The sequence below is a fragment of the Rosa chinensis genome, chromosome 1, assembly GCF_002994745.2.
Source record: "Rosa chinensis cultivar Old Blush chromosome 1, RchiOBHm-V2, whole genome shotgun sequence".
Taxonomy (NCBI): domain Eukaryota; kingdom Viridiplantae; phylum Streptophyta; class Magnoliopsida; order Rosales; family Rosaceae; genus Rosa; species Rosa chinensis.
The window spans coordinates 25,163,696-25,188,231 of NC_037088.1; the positions used below are offsets into that span (position 1 = coordinate 25,163,696).

General features: G+C 38.9%; 3 protein-coding genes across 3 annotated transcripts; 1 reads left to right on the plus strand and 2 right to left on the minus strand.

Moving 5' to 3' along the window:
* The first annotated feature begins 818 nt into the window (after window positions 1-818).
* Window positions 819-6,169, plus strand: LOC112182579 (RING-H2 finger protein ATL7). The gene is made up of 3 exons (XM_024321085.2): window positions 819-1,565; window positions 2,004-2,101; window positions 5,295-6,169. Exons 1-3 carry the CDS (start codon window positions 1,407-1,409, stop codon window positions 5,716-5,718), a joined length of 681 nt encoding a protein of 226 aa, XP_024176853.1. The 5' UTR covers window positions 819-1,406; the 3' UTR covers window positions 5,719-6,169.
* Window positions 6,170-10,254: 4,085 nt separating this feature from the next.
* Window positions 10,255-10,710, minus strand: LOC112163707. Its single transcript, XM_024299988.1, has one exon. The coding sequence runs from the start codon at window positions 10,708-10,710 to the stop codon at window positions 10,255-10,257; it is 456 nt and encodes a 151-aa protein (XP_024155756.1).
* Window positions 10,711-11,130: 420 nt separating this feature from the next.
* LOC112163717 lies at window positions 11,131-11,595 on the minus strand. The gene has a single exon (XM_024299997.1). The coding sequence runs from the start codon at window positions 11,593-11,595 to the stop codon at window positions 11,131-11,133; it is 465 nt and encodes a 154-aa protein (XP_024155765.1).
* Window positions 11,596-24,536: the final 12,941 nt, after the last annotated feature.

The following is a 24,536-nucleotide window of genomic DNA, read 5'->3' on the forward strand; positions in this document are numbered from 1 at the left end:
AGGCCCACCTAAAGTCATGTTGGCAATGTTAACGGCGATATTGATCGTTTGGGCTTTGCAGATAACGGTGGCTTTGATGGATGATTAGTATGGTCGACCCTTAGAGCTGGGGTTGTCGGTGGTGGCACGAGAGGTGTTGCAGGCTGGAAATTCGCTTTTTGTTCTTGTTTCCGCTTGGGTTTGGACATTTGGCCTAGGATCAAGGGGATTTGGGCCTCGTGGAATTAGCTTAACTGGGCCTGCATGATTGGGTATGGTTCTCTAGAGGATTGGACATGCCTGAAGGGTGTCTTACCACCCTTAGTTATTACCTAGTGTGTTTGTGGATGGTCAACCCCAGTGTGGACCTTCTTTCTTGGGTGTTTGGATTACTATGAAGTTGTCAGGTGCCAATCTCTATAAGCCGGATCATGACTTCTTTTTGAAGTTGGTAATTATCTCGGTTTAATAGGTGTATTTCAAGTGACTTATGAATAAGAAGTTGACTCATATATTTTTGCTAAGATGTGATGCTATATTTTGTACTACAAATGCGTGTGGGCGAACGAAAGACTAGTCGATGATCTATCACTAGAAGACAGAGAGTTTTTTATTTATTTATAAGGTCGCTGAAAAAGTGAACTCAAAATAGATTTGTAATGAGTTGTGTTTGCTTCATAGAATTTTAGAATTTTCTTACCCGTTATCTTCTAAAGGTACACGTTGGACTGTAGCAATGATTATTAATTCTAATGGTATCGATTTTACGTAAAAAACAAATTAATTTAAGAAAGAAAAAAAAAGACTTCGGTATTGAATTTATCGAAAATTGATTCGAGGAAAATGAGATTCCATTTTGGTTGAGTCACCAAAGTTCCACCAGGAAGTCTTCAATATTAGACGTTAGACCCATCACTTCTTTCAGCACCTGGATTTGATTTGGATCTGAAGCATTCCCCTAATATCCTTAAGTCACATTCACACACATACATCTGTTTATCTCCGAGTCCCTTGGTTACATGGGCTGCCTCAGTCCCTGGCTCAGCTCAATCCCTCCATGGCTTCATTCTTCTCTGCTCTCTGCTTCTTCCCCCCAACAATAAAACAGTCCCCTCCTCATCCCCCTCTTCACTGCCACCTTCACACAAAGACACACTCGCATGTAGAAGCTACATCATACTGAATAACAACACCAACAGAGTTGTAACTTGTCCATGACAATTGGCCCAAACCCAAAACCACCCAGTACTAGCAATACCAGCAGCACGAAACCCATTTACCACTAGACCAGTGGACCATCCCACTTGGTCAGTATAGTGAAGAAGATTATGAGAGAGACAGGGGTGTGTTGATTTTTGTTTCTACTTAGTACTTTGGTGTTTATTGTGGAATTCTGAGTGGTGTGGGAAAAATTCAGATAGAGTAGTATGATATCGTCAGGGGTTAACCTGGTGATGACGGTGATTGGTTTCGCGGTGAGCACCATGTTCATCGTCTTTGTGTGCACCAGGCTTATTTGTGCTCGGATTCACCTCAATGTTTCAAGACGCTCCTTCCCCACAGCTTCTAGATCCGATCTCAGTATTGTATGTCTTTTTTCTTCTTAATTTATTTTCCAGTAATTGCCTTGTGTTTCTCTTCCTGATGATAAAATAGCATCTGGGAATCTCTCATTTGTGTTATTGGTTTCACTGTCACTTAGATCTTACTTTTACAATAACTTTTTCTTTTTAAAACTCTTGGGATTTTTTTTTTTTGTGGATATGTCATATAATTGTTTAGTGCAACAATTGAGGCTTTTGGCTTTTAGCTTCATGAACAATGTTATTTTGCACAGTTTGCATCCTGTTGAATTAGTAATTAGTAGTCTTTTGATCTTATAGCAAGCCGTGTCCAAATTTACACTTTTTGATATATTTCTTTTGGTGTTTAGCGTTTCTTAAATTTTACAATATTGGTTCTTTACAATATATACCAGTCGTTGACCATGAATTTAAAGAATTTTCACCTCACTCATTATACAGCTAGAATGGGGTTTACACGGCGTTGAACCTGTAGCTGTAGCCAACTTTCCAACAAAGAAGTACAATGATCCATTTTTTTCAGCAGTTGAAGATGCTCAGTATGTCTCACTTTATGGCCTTGTATAGTTTTTGTCATTTGAATTTTGAAATGATTGCAAATTATATGGTGCAATTGCATTTCTTTTTTCAACAACAGCTAGGAACAGGCTTGTTGTACTTTGGAATTCAGATATGGAGATAATATACTCTCCAAGTGTGTATTAGATAAACGTAATAATTACTCAATTAGTGAGTATAAACTTTAAAGTTTAGAATTCGAAGAGACCTGGGCATGCAATGGTAAATGGTTGGTTCTCCCTGATAGATTCTCCAGAGGGAAGGTAGTGAGTATGTGTGGTTCATAAATCACATGGTTGATAGGTTCAACTTTTATGAAATACTTGACTCTGTAGTACTTATGTGAGTTTTCTTTTTCTTCTTATAGAACTTGCATAATCAAGATCTGGGAAACTTAAGGTAGTGTTATTTGGAAGATTTTAGGTCTGATAAATGTTTATTTATTTATTTTGGAGACGTAGATCTTATGTTTATACCTTAACTCTACCATGGGACTATAGAAGTAATTGTATGGAGACTGTATTAAGCGATTTGTGTGTTATTGTAATAACTGGCTTTGAATTACTTGTATCTTTCACATTGCTTGTGAATGCCAGATAATAGTATTTATTAACAGATATTTATTACTTATGTTAATTAGAATGACTTATGTCTTTTCTAGTTGTTCACATTGGGAGGGTAAAAGCCCCACTAAGTCCAGCTTGTATAACTTTTGGCCTTCGTGGGTTGCAAATGTCAAGCACTTTGTGTGATATTGATTTCTAGTATTTGCTTTACAATACTAAGCTCTATTTCCATTTGAGATGTCACCTAAATTATGCCTCAAAGATGATAAAAGTTATTGTGAAGCACACCCTTTCTTGGGATATTTTTTTCTAGTCAGTTACATGGTACATGATATTAATCTACCATAACTTTTATAATCTTAATCTTAAAGACTATGAAATTTCTAACCTCTTGCTACAAAGTAAGCACATCTTAGGAAAGAAATGATGGATGGTGTTTATTTTCTTGATACCTGAATGAAGTTGTATATGTAGATGTCAATTTAAGAGAAGCCATATGACTTTTAATCTAATGTCATATTAGCCTTTTAGCTGATATTTTACATTCTGTAATACTTCTGTCTTTTGTCTCCAACCTCTTAGTGCAGATGAATTGGTAGAAATTGTCCTGTGCCAACCTTTGTTTTTGTAGCCTTTTGATTAGATAAGTAATGTATGCAGCTTAAGGGCATTGTTCCTTTTGTCACCAAGCTTTTTATGTAGATGTACTGGTGCAAATTGTGCACAAGCCACAAGTTTGATTGAAGTGATGAGCTTTTTCTCATTACTACGGTGACCAAAGTTTTGGCCCTTTCATTTTCTCTGGTCATTTGCCTTTTTCCTTTGAGAGAGAAATATCAGGATCTTGTTTGCTTCTATTTTTGTAATTTAATTGGTTAGAGCTGCTGTAAGCAACATCTGTACCTAAAAAAGTTGATTCAACTGGTTGATGTCAACTCATTTTCTGACTAGGAAGCTTAAGGGTAATTTTTGTGGATTTTTACCCTTTTTTTCTCTAGGAGAAATTCAGACATGTTCTGGACTGGAAATGATAAGTGGGGTTTGATGTGTTAAAAAGCAATTTCTGCCATGAGCAATTTCTTTTTTATTTGTAAAGACTTATTATAATTGGATGTAATTATTGTAACATCAGAATCGCTATAAAGCATGCATATATGAAAATAAAACTTAAGAGTATACATCGTTCGATAAGGTCCTGCTACATGTCTACTACAATCTTGTCTAGTCTATGATCTTTCACGGTTGTATACAATGTACGGTTATATATCTCTCTAAAATGTTTTTCAAACCCAGTGACGGTTAGACAATATTTCACAAAGTAGTTAAAGAAAGCATCATCACAATAACTATTCTTTTGTCATGGGGTCTAATGAGAACTGTTAGTAGGCTGTAGTTTCTGAAATCAACATTTTGTTTTTGTGAGTTGTTATTAATGCATCACAAATGTTGGTCTATACACCCTCTGCACTTTCTTATTTGTCTTCATTATATAAAATTGTGGTCATAATACCATCTATGCAATAATGAATTCTTCAAAAACAATAGGTGGGTGTTATAGGGGAGTGAAATTCACACTCCCTATTTTACAATCCACACTCCATCTTTCCTTTTTAGGTAACTTAAATTTTGTCTTTAGTAGCTTAAATTTTGTGTTATCATGAGAACATTAATCAAAAAAGGAAAGGAGGTGGATTACAAATTAGGGAGTGTGGATTTCATTCTCCTATCATAAACAAAAATTGAAAACTCTCTTGTTTTCAATAACAACACCCTTTTGTTTATATTAATTTTATGTACTGTTAGACAGGGCAGCATTTCCTTCTGAGCCAATCCTTAATTTTCTTCAGGATGCTATTGGCATATTTAGAGAGGTTACATCAATTACATTTCTAAACTTTCTTCGAGTTATCAGTTTTAATAAATTTGGAATTGAAAATAAATGGGTCTTGAGCTTTCAACAGTTAAAGCTTTTATGCATGGAAGATTAATTATGAGGGTTTAGATTGGGATGAGAGGTTTCAATTTCTTATTTTCAGTTTGCCTGTAATGTAACCCCTCTCATCATCTTATTGCGGTGTTATGTAGTAATAGTTTAAGTAGACCATGCAAATCCTTGCTCATGCCTGACAGTGTGAACTTACAAAATAATAGTGCTTTGAGTCCAACACCATGCCTGAATCTTGCCATATTTGCATTTTGGCCTCGGCCATTCCTATTCTTTTAATTTGTATTATCTGCATTAGAAAATTATGATCATACTTTTACACATATATTATAAGGATTTTGGTTCCCCTAATCCTTTTATTTCAATTCTCCTATGATCTACAAGCATTATTTGTTGCAACTGATTCAAAACTGCTGTTTTGTGTTTTTCTCGTTGTGAGACTGTTTATGTTTTGAGTGACATTGAAATAAAGAAGAGACGGTAGACCTTCGTTTTGGTAGTTCTTTGTAGCCTGTTACAGCAATATAAAATAATAATAAGCATTGAAGTAGTTGGTATTTTGGTGACTTCACCCAGAATTCTCTGCCACTTCTGAAATTTTTGATCATAGGTCTGTCAACCCTTCCAATTCATTGCTAATGAAAATGTGTTTTGATGTAACAGATGTACAGTTTGCCTCGCAGAATACCATGGCGATGATGTATTGCGGATCCTCCCTTATTGTGGGCACTCATTCCATGTGACCTGTATAGACATATGGCTTCATCAGCATTCCACATGTCCTGTTTGTAGAATATCATTGCGCGAGCATCCTGAGAGAAAACATCGTTTGCAACCCTTGTTCAGTTCAGCTATTCGATCTCATTATGGTACAGAATCCTCTGACATCCATTCTTATCGCTATCCTTTGAACAATCATGGATCAAGAGCACATGCCAACCGTAGTATGGACCCCATTCAAGAGGATCATATAGCATCTGAGGGTGATGGATCAGATGCCAGGGAGAATGCCTTGCCCTTAATTGAGAGTAATCTGAATTCTAAGGACATGACAAACAAGCACGTAGAAAGCCCATCAAATCCATAAATACAATGGTTTCTTGGAATCCATGCAAGCATTCTGTAATGCCTTCAAGTGGCAGCGATTGAGACCAGGCATGTCCCTAAATCTGCAAGTAGATACCATTTGAACTGTCTCTTAGGAAGTTGGGATCAGCTTGTTGCTGACTCTTCGTGCTTGCTGTATATAGTGCAAAAGTGAGGTTTTCCATTGCGGCCTCTTTCTTTTATTTTCATGGTTCAATTTCTTCTTTCCCTATAGGTGGCTGATCTTGGGCAGTTTTGTTAGATCAGTTGTAAACAAAACCTAGAGAAAGACCGGTGGAGGTTGTAGTTCATTTTTCCCTCATGTAATGTTGTATCATACTCACGTCAAGTTCAAGCTGGCCAAATATGGCAATATTTATGAGTAAAAAACTGTCAAAACTCAAGAGTCGCATCTTGAGTGGTTTAAATAGGAGATACACTTGTATGGACAATCGAAGTCCAAACTACTAGTAGTGAAAGTCTCATTTACTAGATAAATAGTTTTCTGCGAAATTTTTTTTTTTTTTGGCAAACAACAATCTATGTCAAGGCTACTTATTTCATATAACTCGTGAGTAACCATGATACCCACTTTTTTTTTTTTCCTAGTAAGAAATGACTAAAAAACTAGCAGAGCCTTAGGGTTTTTAGGGCAGAGGGTGGCGGTGGCTTGATTGCCGGCTGTGTAGCACCGGCGACTCATCGTCGTGGGTTGTGAGCTGATCTTAGCGTCTGCTGTTTGGCGACGGTTGGATTGATCTGACTTGGTTGGAGACGAGGCAGTTCTCGGCAGCGAAATCTATTGCGTTGTCGGATCGCGATAGATCGGCGGCGGTTCAGGGAGGTAGAGCGTCAGGGAGGCCGTTCTGGTGGTTCGGGGTGTCGAGGAGGTTTAGTACCGGCTTGGGTTTCTTGGTTTCAGGCTTTGGCCGAGCGGTGCATCAGGTGTTTCAGGGCGCCGGGGGTTCTGCTCGAAGTTCTGGTGCAGTGGAGGATGGGCTGGCCTCCGGAGGGCCTAACGACGGCGGAGGCGGCACGACTGCAAATGATCTAGGGTTTTTGCCCTCGTGGCTAGGGTTTGGGTTTGGGTTTGGGTCCTTGGGCCTGAGTTCAAGCTTGGGTTTTTGGGCTCAAATCTGTGGGTTCAACTTTATGGGCTTCGGCTGATGGGGTAGGAAAACCTTCCTGTTTGACAAGATTTGATTTGGGCTTGGGCCTACGGGCTTGGGCTTAGGTTGAGGCAAGCGGGGCCCTAATGTATTAGGGTATTGAGCCTGTGTGAGGTTGGATAAACTTCTATGAGTTTTCTATGACGTTTTTAGTTTTTTGCTTGTACCACAATTGTGTGATTGGCAAGTGAGGGCTAGTTGAATGATTTCTTTCAGTAGGAGGTGAGGTTTTTTCATTCTTGTATAGGCTCGCTTAAATATGAGCGTCCAAGTGGATTCTTAATAGTGTGCTTTAGCTTAGGTAGGTTCTCCAAATTTTCTTGCCGGATTTCTTATGTAAGTTTTGATAGACTACAGTCTTTTTGCTGTTGATCTAATGATATCAACTTCTATTTCAAAAAAAAAAAAAAAAAAAAAAACCTTTATACCCTTAGAGCAAGTGCAGCGGTTCATGAATGACCGGGCAAGTTCATGGAATGATGATGTGGTGACCAGGCAAATATATATTTTCCCCTCCACCGGGCCAAATTTAACCAGGCAAACATAGGTTTTTTTTGACCAAGGGCAAGAAAAATTCCAAGCCCAGGCTTGGCCGGCTGCCAGCTCGGCCCGCAGCAGAACGTGGCTGACGTCACATGGGGCAGCGCAGAAGGAGACGCGAAAGAGAGAGGGCGTGAAGAGCACGGACGAATGGGGGAGCGCCACCTGTTGAAGGAGCAACTGATTCCGTTTTTTGTCGCGTAGCGACAATTAATGATGATTGTGGGCGCACGTGGCTGAGTGTTGTTGGCTGCTTTGGGAATTTGAACCCAACGGTCAACAAATCTGGCCGACCAAGCCAACAGTAAAAATGGATCTGATGGCTAGGAATTAATATGAATGTAATATAGGTAACAGTAAGAAAACGGGCAGAAAAAAATATGTAAAAAATTCTAAAAATCATACAAAAAATTTCTCTATAAATACCTAAAATTTTTTCTAACATCTCACACCCAAAATACTAGAGTTCATAGTTACACTTTCCTCCTCTTCATATAGCTCTCATCATCCATATTTTTCATTATCTACTATGACCAAACAAAGGGGAAACACACGTCCAGTGGCCGGACAAGAGGGAGATCAAAGTGAAGATACCAAGATAAAAGGAGATGGACGGATAAGGAAGATGTTCAATTGTGCAAGTCTTGGAAAGTTGTAAGCCGATGTCCGGCTGTGGGCACAAATCAGAAAAAACTCGAATTATGGTTGCGCGTGAAGCGACACTTTGACGCAAATTGGCCCAAGAGCCGATCAGCCCAATCTTTGCAGGGAAGGTGGAAAATTTTGAAGATTGAACTCTTTGAGTGGCATTATGCATTAAGGCAAGCGAAAAATTGGTACAAGAGCGGTTCGAATGCGGTTGATGAGGTATGTATTTGTTGATAAATCATTTAATTTGTTGATACATTATAGTAAAATATTACATGATAAATAATGTAGTAATTATAATATCGTTTTAATTGTAATAATTATTTTTCGTTATAATTAAATAATTAGTTGATAAATAATGATGTAATTACCCCTCTATTTATATTTGTACTTATTGAGTTTTATTGTAAAACGGTGAGATACATTCTTATTAAAATTATGAACTTTATATTTTTTGATAAATCATTTAATTTGTTGATACATTATAGTAAAATATGTCTTGATAAATAATGTAGTAATTATAATATCGTTTTAATTGTAATAATTTTTTTCGTTATAATTAAAATAATTAGTTGATAAATAATGATGTAATTACAACGATATTTATATTTGTACTTGTTTATTTTTATTGTAAAATGGTGAGATACTTTCTTATTAAAATTATGACCTTTATATTTGTACTTACTGATTTTTAACGCAAAACGGTGAGATAATTAAATCATTTAAAATTATGAGCTTTATAATAGATAACCCTTCATAATAGCGTTTATATTTGTACTAATTGAATTTTTTATTGTTTTTTTTTTTTTAAATTACGTAGCAAGATGAAGCAGATAAATTGTGGCATGCCGGGATGAAGAGAAAAACTGGGAAGGCCAAAAGACACAATTTTCAGTGCTTTGATAGTTACGCTGTTGTGGAGGGCTTTGCATAATTTAAAGACATCCCTAGCCATACATCCGGAGGAACATCAAATGTAGGAAGTCAACATACGCACACACAACCAATTGCTGAAAATTCCCCCATCAACTTGGACATGGATGTAGATGAGGTAATTGCAGGTGAAACTGCAGATCCTAATGTGAGGCCTCAAGGAAGGAAGGCTGCGAAGAAGCAATATGGAAAGGAAAGAAGGCAGTGAAAGATCAAAGTCCTTTGTCAAACAGTCTTGAGAGTATAGCGAACAACCAAATAGAGGCAACTAAGGACAAGAAAAAACTCGATGACGAATTCGCTCGAAGTCTCCAAGAGGAAGAGAAAAGAGCATGTATCCTCTTGCAAATCGAAATACGAAAAGAGCAACTCCTATTTCAAGAAAGACAAGATCGAATTAAAGAGAGGGAAGAGTGAAATAAAGAGAGGGAAGAGCGTATTATGGAGATTGATACAAGTAAAATGACGCCAAATAAAAAGCGTTATTGGTCAAGAAAACAAAAGAAGATAGCGGAGAAAGAAGATCTAGACGAGCAGCCGCCACCTTCTATGGGTGGATACTATCCGCAACCCAATTTTGGTGGTGCATTCCCACAACCAAATTTTGGTGGTGCATACCCACAACCTCCTTACTCCGGTGCATACCCACAACCACCTTACCCCGATGCATTCCCACAACCTCCCTTAACCGGTGGATTCCCACCACCTCCCTTCACATGTGGATTCCCATAACCCCCTTACCCCGGTGGATACTATCCGCAACCACCTTACCCCGGTGGATACTATCCGCAACCACCTTACCCCGGGGGATATCCTACACAACCACAATTTTCACCTTTCCCTACGGGTGATTCCACTAACCCTAACCCTAATGATGAGCCTTCAAACACAAATTGGATTTCTAGAGAGGATGAGGATTATGATTTGAATAATTAGGTTAATATTTATGTTTGTAATTGTATTGTACTTATTCCTAGTTTTCCATTTATGTAAGCGACAATTTAAGGAAATAAAAGTTGTATTTGGAAATTCCCCTTATTAAAGTACACACCTTATATTCAAAATCATAGCACATAATAAACATAATACAAGCCAAATTCAAATTACATTGACATAAAAAACATAGACATTGGCCAATTTAGAAGCACACCAACTTTCCAAAACATAATACAAGCCAAATTCAAAGCACACAAACAAAACAAAACATAAATATTAGCCAATTATTCCAAAAAATTTTCATTTATGATCTAGATCTCCATGTTGCCTTGAACGTTCCAGAAATGCTCTATCAGATCTTCTTGAAGGTTTGAGTGACCATTTGCACTTCTAATGGCATCGTATCGATCCATGAATCCGTTGAAGTAATAACCATCTCTACCAACAGGATCGAAGTCATCACCAGTCGGTCCTTCCCAAACCTGGGTCAACCTGGGCCTCATATTGTTATCCTCTTCTTCATCGGACTCCAAATCCTCATCGCTGTCATCTGGCCTTTCATCCTCGATTATCATGTTGTGTAATAGAATACAAGTCAGCATGATGTATCGAAGGTCTTCTCTTTCCCAGACACGAGCTGCTCCTCGAACAATACTAAAGCGCGTCTGTAAAATGCCGAAACATCTCTCCACATCCTTCCTGTATCCCTCTTGAGCCTGGGAAAACTTCAGATCCTTGGGTCGTGTAGGCCTTGGAATTGATTTCATGAAAGTCGCCCATTGCGGATAGATACCATCAGCGAGATAGTACCCTAAATTGTGAATCCTGTTATTTGCTTGAAATTAGATCCGAGGGGCTCGACCAGTAGTGAGCTCGTCAAACAACAGGGACTTAGCAAGGACGTTGAGGTCGTTGCATGATCCAGGCATTCCAAAGAAGGCATGCCATATCCATGTGTCATAAGAAGTGACTGCTTCGAGGATGATAGTGGGCACACGTTTTCGACCGCTGTATTCTTCAGCCCAACCTGTTGGGCAATTCTTCCATTGCCAGTGCATGCAGTCGATGCTTCCAATCATCCTAGGAAAGCCCCTTCTCTCAGCTTTGGTGAGAAGTCTTCTGAGGTCTGCCGGATTAGGAGCCCGGAGGTATTCTGTAGAGTACAAATTAACAATTCCTCTTGTAAATCATTTCAGAGCCTCAATGGAGGTAGATTTCGCCATCCGACAATACTCAGCACATTGATCTGCCCCGGCACCATAAGCAAGCATTATTAAGGAACATGTCAGCTTCTGCTGGGGAAGTAGTCCGACTTTGCCTGCAGCATCTGATTTCTGGACAAAGTACGGGTCATAGCGACAAAGGTCACTGGAGATGCGGTTGAACACATTGTGACTCATCCTGTACCTTGTTCGGAATATCTCTTCACTGAAAACTGGACACTCCACAAAATAATCTTCCATCATATTTTTCCCTCTTGATTCCCTAAATTGCTCCTCATTCGGTGCACGTCCCGATTGAGAACCCCGTCGTCGTGATCCGGATGAAGCTTCAGCTTCAGCGACTGCTGCTACCACAAGAGCATTAGTCGTACACAGCTCTTCAAGATCTTCATCTTGAGATTGTCGATACTTAGCCCACAATCTCTTCATTGAAATGAGGGAAGGAGAGGAAATGTGTTGGATCTGAAGAATATGAAAACGAATGAGATTTGTGAATATCAGCTTGTGAGGAATGGTGTGCTGCCTCTTGCTCAATTTATTTACAATTTTCACATAAAACATGATCATACTTTGAGGACACGTGTCCACTCCTGGTTCGACGTAATCTGATCCGAAATTTTAGATAAGATTACATCAACAATAACCGTTAGATTGAATAGTATGCAAATGATCTGGTCTGTTCAAAAATTGTCGATTGTGCCTTCACTCATTTCAAGTAAATTTGTCCATTGTGCCTTCACTCATTTCAAGATAAATTGTCGGTGGCTCATAATTTGTCCGTTGTGCTTTCACTCATTTCAAGATAAATTGTCGGTTACTCATAATTTGTCCACCAAAAAATATTTTTGAAAAAAGTAAATTGCATAATTATGACATTAATTATCCATAAATATTCATTAAATATATTTTATTTTAAAAAAATTATTTTTAAAAATCCGATGAACAGTAACAAAATGAACAGTGAAGTTCAACAGAGAAACCACACTAGTGAACAGTGATTGTGAACATTAAAAAGTGAACAGTGTTGACCGGGCAAGAAAAACAACGGGTGTAAACCCATGTCCAGTGGCAGTGAATAGTAACTTGACTTCTCGACTTTGCCTTTTCTTAATTACGGGTGAACTTGCTCTTAATATCAGAAATCCGAACAGACAGATTCACAAAAACTTAACCCCAAAATGCGAATTTGCCCGAGTTGACCCCCAGAACCCCCTCCATGTTTGCCAGCACGGCCTTACTCACCACCTTGGGGTGGCAAAGGTTTTAGACTTGTGGATAACAACCAGCTCCCTGTCTTGAGTCAGAGCTCTAGTAAAGGGGTTCAGCATTTCAAAAAATTGAAAGAGAGACAAAAGACTTTGGGATATGCAGATTTAGGAGAGAAGGTTATTGCAGAGAAATAAATGGTCCATCATCTCTCTTTTTGGTGGATGCAAGTTGGTCAACAAGATAGCATTCAATTTTTGCAGAGAGATGGTCTATCATCTCTCTTTTCTTATTATTATTATTATTATTTTTTTTTTGTTCGGAGGTCCAATTTTAAGGTTTTGAATTGGGTTTTGATTAATAAAATTGGAGCTATCACTTCCAGAGTAACAATAAAAACAAGAGGTAGTGGGCTACCGCGAAATTATTATTCTTGTCAGCCCAAAAAGTTTGAAAATACTTATATCCGAACTAGTATGTATATTAGCATTCAAACTCTCTCTTATATAATATAGTTGGCAATCTAAATTCATAATTTAACAGTTTAAATTATCTATGCAAAAATTTATTGCAAACAAAAATCATTCATATTTAATTGCATCAAACAAATCAACAGTTACGATGAAAGTTAACAGTCTTATGACAACCATCTATAATGTCATTTAAAGGCCAAAAAACTTTATTATTGATGGATGTAGCAATTGGTTGAAGAAAAGTATGATTAAGAAGGAATTAATTAAATAATTTTTAGATGTCTAAATTTTTAGTGTCTTTTTTTTACTAGAAATTTTTTATAGTGTGCATTTTATAAAATTATATAATAAAAAATAAAAAATAAATAAAAAACTGAAAGGAAGTTTCTTTTTCACTCCATGTCCCTACTCGTACCCCACTTGAACAACTGCACCCCATTTGCCAGTAAAGAATATGTTAAGAGTCATCATATAGCATTCATTATAACCCAGATTCCAAACAAGAAATACTGAATCATAACCTGACTGCGTGCCTCCTCGTCGCAGAGAAGAGGCAGAAGGCATCAATCGGTAGCTGCAAAAGTCGGTGCATCCATCTGTATGTACAGTGAATATGTTTGATTAGCATGGAAGAAAATGGACTTCTGTCTCTGCAGACACCAGACAGCAATGTAGTTGAGCATCATAACCATCCAAAACTAAAGCTAGCTATTAATATATACACCAGCAACAACGTTTACAAAGTCAAACTCTATAGTACCAGTATATCAATTAATGGAAATTATTCTATGCACCGACGGTGCTCTGAATAATCTCTCATCAATTAATTTACCATAATTTTTTTTTTTCTTTCACTTAGTTATCTCTCTTCCATTGCAGCGGTTAGATTTCTCTAACCACCATCGTCTTGTTTCAGATCCTAAGTTCCATACTTTTAATTTCTTTTGAATTTCATAGTTGGCATTCTTGTTTGCAGGCGCGGATCCAAGTATAAGCTCGGGTGGGCTTTTCAGAATATATCCCCAAGTATATGTCTTGATGTTCTTTTCTTATTAGTTTTTTTTTCCTCTTTTACTTCCTATTTTCTTCTAAATGTTTTTCTTTGTTTTTTTTTTTTTTTTTCCTTTCTTTCTCCCAATGCATACTAAAATTCAAGCCCATCCCTCTGTTTTGATTTCTGAATTCGCCAGTGCTTGTTTATCTTGTATTATCAATGGAATGTGCATGTGAAGTTGGTTTTTTTTTTTTTTTCCTGTACGACCCTTCCTGTGATTATTATTTTCATTTTATGTTCAGGTAGGTTATGCTGTTAGGGCATCTCCAAGAGACTATTTATTTCAAAATGAATTTAATATTTAGCTAATTTTAGGCTAAAATTCTACTCCAACAAAATACTTAAACAAAAGTTAAACTAAATTCTCTAACTATATTTAGCTAGAGATGGAGAGAATTTAACTAAAACCTAAATTTAGTTTGGGATTTAGGTATTCTGTTGGAGCATAACTCAATAGCTAACTTGTTATATTTCACTTTTAGCTACTTTTAGCTAGGAAAATAAGTATCACTGTTGGAGATGCTCTTATGCAATTTAGTACATGCACTCTTCTAAAACTTCATAAATTTCTCACTCTTATATCTGCACATCTAACATTTCCAACACACCCCCAACCTATAGAATAAACTAGAAATGGCACCCGCGCCATGCTACGGATTTATGGCATGGATAATTCATCGATCTAGTCATAATAACGCATTTATTTTTCAAAGAGATGAAGTAATCAACAAAATTTTCTATATTACAAAAAAGAGAATCATTTTAAAAGGGTAAATTGGCTACATTAATTTTGTTGCAAATGACATTCATTAATGACTAATGAGCATTGGGTGTTGAAGTTGCTAGTGCTAAACATCCACTCAAGCACTTGATACAGTAGCCTATAGCATTAATCATTTTAGCAGAGTCCCAAATCAAAAAAGATTGATCACTTCAGAGATCAAGTTTTTGAAATAACAATATGGTCCTCTTGTCTTGATGTTGATAAGTTTGGCCTTGGAAGTTTTGGTAAGTATCAATCTTTGCATATCATAAAAAAAAAAAGTGGAAATTGAGGTGCAATTCACAGAAACTTTGAACAAAAGACACCCAGAAAGGATAGTAGGTTCAAAGAGCCTCCCTTTGCTTTTAGTCTTCCGTAACAATACCGTAATATAAGACTTGCAAACCGTCAATTAACTATTCATTTTGTTTGTCCTGAGTTTTAGTATAGTTAGAATTAAAGCACTGACTTACAATTGTATCTAATGACGCTAGGTTGATGAGGCTAGTTTGACATCAATGAAATAGAAGCTTTTCCAAGATATATCTAACGACGTCGATCAAGGCCAACTAAATTATTGGCTTATCAATGAATTAATATACATGCATGCAGATGCAGATGATTAATGTTCCCGATACAAATATGAGTGCGGCTATTGTCACCCTATCATTTTCTTTGTTCACCCTATAAATATTTGAATTATTGAAATACTATATTACCCAAATACAAAATGACTAATAAGTACACTAATTTTCTAAAATTTAAATCTTTAAGGAAAACTAAATACATAACTAATTAAATACAAAACTACTTAATTTCTCTTCTGATAACATTAGTCTTCATCTTCTCCATCCAAATTTCAATTTATTACAATTTTCTTTTTTATCTTTCTGTTGCGTCCTTATTGTTAATTTGTTATTTAATTCACAAAACCATTAGTGTTAACTTTATCAAAATTTTTATAATACCTTTATAAACACCGAAAGTAAAATATTTAAAACACGAAAAAAAAAAAATCTTTTTTCCATTGCTCATAGTAGCACTTATTTTTTTTTAATATAGATTGAAATAAACGAACATTGAAACTGAATGGAAAAAATAAAAAAAATGGAAAGAAATCAAATTATGATTTTATTAGGAAACTTTAATATATTTTAGGATGTCTTTTTAATTGATATAAATTAAATGAGAAATTTTCGTTAAACAAAATTTCTTTGTTAATTTGATATGTTATATGATGGAGGATATTCCTAGAAGAGAAAGGAAAATGCTTTGGATCCCAAAATTCCATACAAAAAAACCATCCCAAATGACATGGCATTGCGCACATCAGCCCTAATGAACCTCAAAATATTCAAGCTATCATTTTTTTTATATATATTTAGAATATGTATTTAAATTAGTTTATTTATCTCGAAGATATTAAAAAACGGAAGAAGAAAATGCGGTGAAGTTAATCAATCCAACAAGCGGGCAAACTCATGTCTTGATAAACTCTAAAAAATACAAAACTCATCCTCCATATATCGTAGTCATCTATCCACAACTAGTAAATTCTTTGTTCTATTGTTAAAAAAAAAAAAAAAAAAAAAGAAGAAGAAGAAGAATAAGTAAATTTGTCGTTCTCTCTATTAATTTCTTGAACCAATCCAGTGGATTCAAATTTCAAAACAAGTTGGTTAAATTAACTCCTGTATTGATTTGTATCTTTCTTAATCTTTTATTAAGAGTTAACTCACAGTTTTTCATCATAATCCCTTGTGATTATGATTTACAAAGCCAATTTATGCCTTGTGGTTGCTATATTCATAATCGGGTGGTGCTAGAGACACCAAAATATTATACCAAATTTCAATCCCAAATGATGTGGCATTGCCACCTCATTCATAGTTATTTCCAACATGTAATTATGTCAATTGCTTTTCATTTATATAGTTTCCATTATATATGCAATTACTTAATATTATATTAAATGAGAAAAATAATGTTTCCCTGCAATCTCAAAAATTGATCTTCACATACCAGGGATATTCTCATATACCACCTGTCATCATCATCCTTATCTCATGCTGCACCAAAATTTGGAACTCAAGGGACGAAAAATTATCTAGGATTTGAATAAGGTGGTATATGAGAAAACTCAATCAAATTTGGTTTTTTGGATGATTGGACTAAAATACCTCATGTTTGATGGTGTTTAATGGCAGATTTTACTGCAATGACTAAAGTGAATTGTAAAATTAAATTTAGTGACTAAAGTGATATTTACTAAATTATCGAATGGGTTGTAGTTCAGTGACCATTGGCATATGTAATCTTCCCTTAGGATTTTTTGCTAAAACAACTCTGTTTCACATCATAACGTACTCAAGCATAGTGTACGATAGAAATATTATTTAAATAATGGTACACTCAAACTGGTTTGGAATTTGGAACCATAAAAATAAAATTTCTAAAAGTAAAATTACGCATACTCACTCATTATTTGGAATTAGAAATTAATGACATTAGATTAAACCAAGGACCCTGAGATTATCACCTAAATAACACGTCCAATGGCGCACCATAGCCAACTTCAATCTATAATAACGATTCCACCTTCACCATCCCTCCAAATTTTATTTGGTGACTATTGTGAGAGCTGTTCATCACCTCTATAGTAAGCTGCTAAGGTTACTTGCAAAACAAGCCAAAGACCAGTAGTGTGGTATGGCTCAAAGACTCTTCGATGATTGTTAATAAAAAAATCTAGCAATAAGCTAAAGTTAATGTTGTGTACTTATTAAATTGTTAATGCAAATTAATTTGTAAAATGTTGTAATGTAATATATGACTCTAAAAAACGAGTCTGTATTGACATTTTGAGTTTAGAACTTATTGTACGTTTGTTTAAAAAAAAAAATTCATGTATTTTGTGTTGATATCTGAACCATTACGCCCGTCATACTTTATCATTCTTTATTTTTGTTTGTTATTTGTATTTAAAAAATTGGGGAGTGACACTTCTCCACCAGTTACTCCACCCTTTTTCTCCTTCGCCTTCCTTCCTTTGCTTTTCCTCCATTCTCTTAATCTTTTCTGTCTCTAGTCCCAACCCAAGTCTTTACGTGCCTCTTTAATTGCATTACCGACACTGGCGATTCGCGATTCACCATCATCTTCATTCTTCAACCACTATCACCGTTCTTCTTTGCAGTGTTATCTTTTATGGTTAATTACACGCTGTGTTTGGCTCCAAAACCAATCTGGGTAGCAAACTGTCTCTTTTGAGTGCGCGAGCGTGCCAACACCTTGCGGTGTAGTAGTCGAGGCGTCCCTTGACCTGGATTCTTCTCAAACGCTGTGGACGAGGAGAGTACTAACCTCGTCACTAGGTTCTTTTCTATGCCTTTCGGAAAATGACTTCTTGCCTTACGTGTAAGGACTTGTGGTGTGATCTCTTGCGTCACTGAGTCAATACTTAGTAGTGTAGACTAAGCAGAGCAATCATTGGGAAGTAGGAGAAAGAACGGATTTGCTAAAGCCTGACTTTAGCTTCGCTGGGTTGTGAGGGCGTTACTCTCGCTTCGCTGGTTTCAACTAGGTTGAAAGTAGGTTTGCTCCGGAGAGACTTTGATAATCTGTGCCATTAGTTGATTGAAGAGTTGTGTCATTTCTGTCCTTTGAAACTTGGTATTTATAACTAGGGTTTCGACGGTTCTTTACCATAGAAGGATAGTTGATTGAAAATTCCTAATCCGTCTCCGCTACCCGAATCCTATAAGGGCTCGTTTTCCTTATGGACTCCGGAATGCACGAAGGTATAACCCAAACCCAGGTAGACTTATTCTTGGGCCGCAGGTATCGGCCTGCTATGCTAAATCCTCTTAAAGGATATTGCCAAAAATACTTTTAGGCTCAAACATTGCCCCCCAGGCCTCGAGATCAGACCCGCAAATATGTAACTGATCGAAGAGGACTTAAACGACACGACTTATGATAGAAACGAGGCCATTAATGAGGATTCGCGTCTGCCTAACTGCTAAATGTCTTTTCGTCGCACTGTTTCCCTCACAAAATCTTCTATCTAAATCCTGCCGCAAATATCTGGAAACGTCACATCAGAAACACTTTCAGTCTCTCTTTTACACCCAGAAGACCCTCCTTTCCGAAATTCCCTTTCTCCTTCAGAAACCAGAAGTGGCCCTTCAAAAGAAAATCACTATCGATCAAGAAAAGGAAATCAATGATAAGCTGCCCACACTTGTGGAATCGGTATGGGTGACCGATGTTTGTTTCAAACCTCAATCTAGATACCTCTTCTATCTGGCTTTCCCAATACCCAGGCTGGATTGGGTCCCGCCGCCCAAGAGAGCCTCCTAGAGGATGCCATGGACTTTAGCAGTTGGGGGCAATGATAACAGAAAGCTAAAGTAGGGTTCTAGCCCTCGGTGAATGAAGACGAACTCGCCTGGTACGACGAAATCAGAGGAAGGGATCTTTCGACTCCTCGGCGGTGCCAATTGCTTACCTCTAGCCGCCACCCTCTGCCTCTAGAATACTTCCAGCAACACTTTCGATTTTCGATTTGGGTAGATGAGTATAACGCTGCTGGACATTCTCACCATCGCAGGGTTGCCCATTGACTATGAGCCCTATATGCATGGCCAATTTGACGTTGTCGAGTTTCCTTCGCCAATGCAACAAGCTGACCGCACTTCTCACAGCAAATCCTATCCAATTTGGCGAAATCACTATCACGGAAAGCGCAATGCCACTGGTGGCATTGCCTTCCTGGAGTATTGGCTCTGCAAGTACATCTTCTGTACCTCTCTACCAGCAAGCCCATTGGTACTTGGGCATCTTTAGCCACCGCCCTTTACAATGACCGCCGTGTGGCCTTGGGCAACCCGTATTGGGTGAGCTATATCGAGCCCTCTATCAGGCCACTTTGCATCCTTTTAAGACTAGCATTTCTGGCCCTCTTAGATTATGGACTTCTGGCTACAAATCTACTTCCCTCATTTCCGCCAACCAGACATCCCGAAAAATCCTTTGGTCAATTCACTCCTGGGGCAATGGCTTTGCCAGGACGAAAGGTACACCTCCCCACCATATTATGAGTGCTTTTCCTATCTATATTTGTTGGATGAGATACCAGATTCGGACCTGGTTCTCAATAAGAGGTTCCCACCTCCCATTCAACAAGGGTTCCTACCTAATGGTTCGAATCACAGTGACCACGTGTGCTTAGCCTTCAGCCATGCCATTTCTTGCTCAGATATCAGGCTCGCGGCTGATGAGATGAGCCATGAGCTCTACGCTTCCAACCACTTCGCTCGCCAACTTAGGTTGGCCCAATTGATACCTTTCCCTATTTTCGATTCCATGAATTACTACACCTTCTGGTGAAGAATAGGCCCCCCAACTAGGCCTCCACCGGCTCAAAGAACGCTTGTCTTGATCGACCCTCCTGCTTGGGCTACCACCATGTATCCCGTCGACGGAGTCGATGAGGATTACGAGTCATGGTGAGCGAAGGTCTCTGTCAATTGCTGGGACCTACCAGATGATGAACTCTTCACCATGATCTTCCATCACCTGAGCTACCTTTGCGAGATAGATTCTCAAGTGCTCACTGACTTCCCCATTCGCGAGGCGCAACCTTTGCGACCTGCGCAGGCAGGAATAAAAATCCGCAAACCGGAACCAGGGGTAAGTTCCCTTTGGCATTAATCAATTTCACCCTCTTTTGACTTCCTAATTCTGATTGATATTTCTTTTCAGCATATTAATATCAGGGTTAGGGGTGCGCCGCCAACTGGTGGTCAACAAGCTGGTCCTTGCTCTGCGACCACTAGTCAGGCCACAAAGCAAAAAGCTGTGGTGGAGGAACCTGAGGTTGAAGATTCTTTCGACGACGAAGACCCTGCAAAGGTAAAGCCCCTCACGACTTTGAATTTATATTTAATTTCGAAACCTTTTCGGTCCCAAACTTATTTTCATCAGGTTGCTGCCGCCCAGGCCTGCAAGCAAAGCCGACCTGACTTTTTGAGCGACAACTAGGAAGAAGATGAACCCATTGCCTCTCGACTGGTAACTTCTAAGATTCAACCACGTTAGCGAGTTATTATCTTGGTTTGCTTTGGCTGAGTCATAAACGTTCCTCATCCATAGGTCCGCTGGAGGACCACCGGTTCTTCTAGTCAAAGCGAAGTAGGCCCATCTACAGCTGGTAGGCAATCGGCCTCCTCACAAGCCGAAGTGCCTCCACCGCCATCTCTAGTGGCGGTTAGAATAGAAGATCAGAGTTCCCCTGAGGCTAAAGAGATAGCGCATCCTCCTAACGCCCTTGGCGAAAATCCAATAGGAGAGGAAGTCCTGGCTCAGGTGGTGCTAGATGCTCAACCTAACATTGTTGTGGTTGATTAAGAGTAGACCGTTATACCCGCGCCGGTTAACCCAGTCGCTGTCTACGGGCACCGGGCCGATCAACCACAATCGCTGTCGACGGGCACCAGGCTTAGCATTCTCAGCCTAAGAGGCCCTAATCGCTGTCGACGGGCACCGGGCCGACGAGGTATTCTCCTTAGTGAATTTACTTTCCTCTCTTATTCTTTGTTCGATTACCGTCCTTCTAAAGTCTGACACCCCCTTTCAGGGTCAGAGTCTTGTTCATACTAAAGAAGTGGTCATAACCACTGAGGAAACCATCTGTGAAGGTCACGTCGATCCGAACCTGGCGGATGAGGCCATTAGTGATCATGCCCCCATGCCCCCAAGTTAATGAAGTAGAAGCAGAGGCGGTCCCTCAACCAGTAGCTGAAGAAGCGGGTCTTATCACAGAGCCTCGTACAGCTCCGACCATTGATCCCCTCGCTCAGCCGCAGGCTCATTCTGTCGAACCCTCTAGGCTGGAGAGGTTAGCTTGTGTCCTTGATGTGGCTCCTCCTAGTGTTGTGGAAGAGGCTAAGGAAGTCCTTCGTGAACTTATGGGCCTTAACTTGTTGGAGCCCATAGCGCTCGTGCGGGCATGGGAAGCTGTTAGAGTACTTCGTCGAGAGGCTGCCCTATCTATAAGGCCCCGTACCTTAAAATCTTTATGAGTTACGTTTTTATCGGTTTTGACCGAGGAGTTGACTTTCTACTTTGTCTATTACGTTGGAATATTCTTTGAGTACGTCGTAGGTTACGAAAAATTTAGTTCGTGGACACGCAGTTTGTATCGATTGGAGTTTTTACGGGAAAGTTATGATTTAATGTTTGGAAGTTACTGTTTCTTATTAAAATATTGGTTTCTAAAAAGGAAAATAGATTAATAAGAGGAGAGAGAGAGAGAGAGTATATCGGGACAGAGCCCGACCTCCCAAACCCTCCCCCTTTCTTTTTTCTTCTTCTCCACGAACCGGACCCAATTTCAGGCGAAACACCGCAGCTGAACCTTGTTGGACTCGTCCCCGGCCATCGAAGCTTCCTCTCTTCATTCTCTTTCATCTCAGGTACGTGATTTTCGATAGGTAGCTTTGTTTTGAACTAATTTAGGGGAGGATTGCCGATCGGGTTTGGGAACCTTCGGTTGGGTTTTAGATTTCCGGCGGTCTCCGGCCGGAAATCCTTGTGATTTTGGTTCTCTGTGAAGTGTTAAACACATTTCCAACTTTTTGTAGCTTGATTTGGCCGAAGGAAGTGACAGTGATGATGAATAGTGGTGATGAACAGTAGCTATCGGGTTTTTCCGATTTTGGGGTGAAATTCCGACCACTTCTGCTTAGTTTTAGCTGTTATTGCAGGTTTAAAGATTGTTGGGTTTGCTGTGGTGATGCGTTTGGGCTAGTTAAGTTGGCCGGAGATGGGGTTTGGTTTGATGGCGCGTGAAACCACGGGCCGCCACTATTGGTGGCGTGTTGAGTCGTTGTCAGACTTGTTAAATGCGTTGTGTGGTGTTGTTAAATCTTACTTGTTGTTGGGAACCTTCGATTAGCATTGTTTTAGACTTGTGATTAATTGTTTGGTTGGATGTTTTGATTTTATGGTTTACAATCTTCTGGGTTAATCTGTTGATAAATTGCTATTAGGGCTAGTGCGGAATTAATCTACTTGGTTGAGAGTTTGGAGTTGTTATGGAGATTTTTTTTAGAAAAGGAAATTATATTATTTTGGTGGATAATTGTGATTAAGGATTTGAAATTGAATTAATTGAGTTACCGAGACGATCCTTGTGAAGGTGAAGATTAGAGAGTTAGTGAGGATGTTGATTTGTTGTTGAATTCTGAATTTGAGAGTCTGAATCATAATTAAGAGGGGGAAGTTTAGAGGAAATATCCACAAGCATTATTTATTTTTCAAGAGAATGAGTTTTAATTCTTTAATGATTTCCTTTGTGAGGTTAATTTTATCATGCCCAATTATTACAGGACATACTGAGCCCTCGAGCGAGGAGGACACGGGCAGGCAGCAGGATTAGCTGCGGGACTCACTAGTGAGTGGACTTTTATTTTGTTTAAAAATTGCATGCAGCATGGTATTATGTTTTCAGTTGGCATACTATTTTGAGTAAATGTTATTTTGTGGAAAGTAAAGGATTTAAAAAGAAAGCAGTTGACAAGGAGGCTAGTTTGGCGCATGCGTAACTTACCTTGTTGGCAGTCCCTTCTTGGTAATAGTCTAGTTGGCAGCCCCTTCCAGACTACAGCCCGGTTGGCAGTCCTATCCGATGCGTCATCTGGTTGGCAGTCCCTTCCAGATGACATGAGGTAGTTAGTTGGCAGTCCCTTCAAACTGCCTGTGGCTAGTTGGCAGTCCCATCTAACCACCGCCTCCTATTCCGGTTGGCAGTCCCTTTCGATGCTTCATCTGGGTGGCAGTCCGTCCCAGATGCATGAGATGCTTAGGAAGCAGTCCTTCCTAATCATCAAACGAATTTTCTTGGAAAAGGATTGAGTTGGAAATATTATGGAATCTCGCTGCATGTTGGTTTTGTTGAAATGAGAAATGGGGAAGCATTCCAGTAATTGTTTCAGATTTTGCTTTAGTTTTGTCCACTCACTCTAATGGATTTTATATGTTTTCCCCTGAGCCCTTCCTTTTCAAATGCCCAGATTTCAGATTGGCCAAGATCGCGTCCAGGAACTAGAGACTTTGGAATCAGCGCTTTCGTTTTGTCCGTAGGTTATTACTTAACCTACCTTGTATGATATCGGCTTTGCTATTAGTGTTGCTCTGATAACCCTTTTTAATTTGGTGGATGCTTTTGTTTGAGTTGATGTTTATCATACTGAGGTTGTGATGCAATTCGTACCTTCTGAATGTAACATATACGGGTAATGTGTGTTTGAGTAGAAGTGAAAGATTTTTGCATGTCCAGGTTTTGTGAAATTTTTGGTTAGCTCATTTTAGGGGAGGTTCTGCTGATTTTTCGTCAGGATTTCCTTTGAAATGGGTCCCGCAGGCTCGAATCCGGGTTTAGGGGTGAAACTCGGGTCGGGTTCTGTCAGTTGGTATCAGAGCACCAGGTTATTAGATTCTGTGGCCGATATCTTATTATAGTTGTCTTACTTGCTTGATAGTATTCAGTACCTCCCGAGTGGTGGCCCGACTGCAGCGGTTCTCCATCATATACTCTTCAGTGCTGAAGTACAAATCAAGTATGTAAGATAGTTGTTGTTGGTGTAAATAACTTGGTGTAACTCAATTATGGGAATTTCAGGTGAAATGAGACGCGGACGCAGATCTCGTGCTGGAAGGAACCATTCACCCGCTGGTAAGGGCGATGATGAGCAGGTCCCTCGTGGGTTGTTACGGACCGTGGAGAGGTTGTTTGAACGTTTTGCAGCTGCCCTCCCCAATCCTAGTACTGACTATACTGTGGAGCGTGCCAGACGCCTTGGGGCGTATA

Excerpts from the sequence above, each read along its gene's own strand:
- LOC112182579 (XM_024321085.2), top strand. The coding sequence starts at position 1,407 with ATGATATCGTCAGGGGTTAACCTGGTGATGACGGTGATTGGTTTCGCG. Across the intron at positions 1,566-2,003 it reads CTAGATCCGATCTCAGTATT|CTAGAATGGGGTTTACACGG; the intron begins GTATGTCTTTTT and ends CTCATTATACAG. Across the intron at positions 2,102-5,294 it reads TCAGCAGTTGAAGATGCTCA|ATGTACAGTTTGCCTCGCAG; the intron begins GTATGTCTCACT and ends TTGATGTAACAG.
- LOC112163707 (XM_024299988.1), bottom strand. The coding sequence starts at position 10,710 with ATGAAATCAATTCCAAGGCCTACACGACCCAAGGATCTGAAGTTTTCC.
- LOC112163717 (XM_024299997.1), bottom strand. The coding sequence starts at position 11,595 with ATGAAGAGATTGTGGGCTAAGTATCGACAATCTCAAGATGAAGATCTT.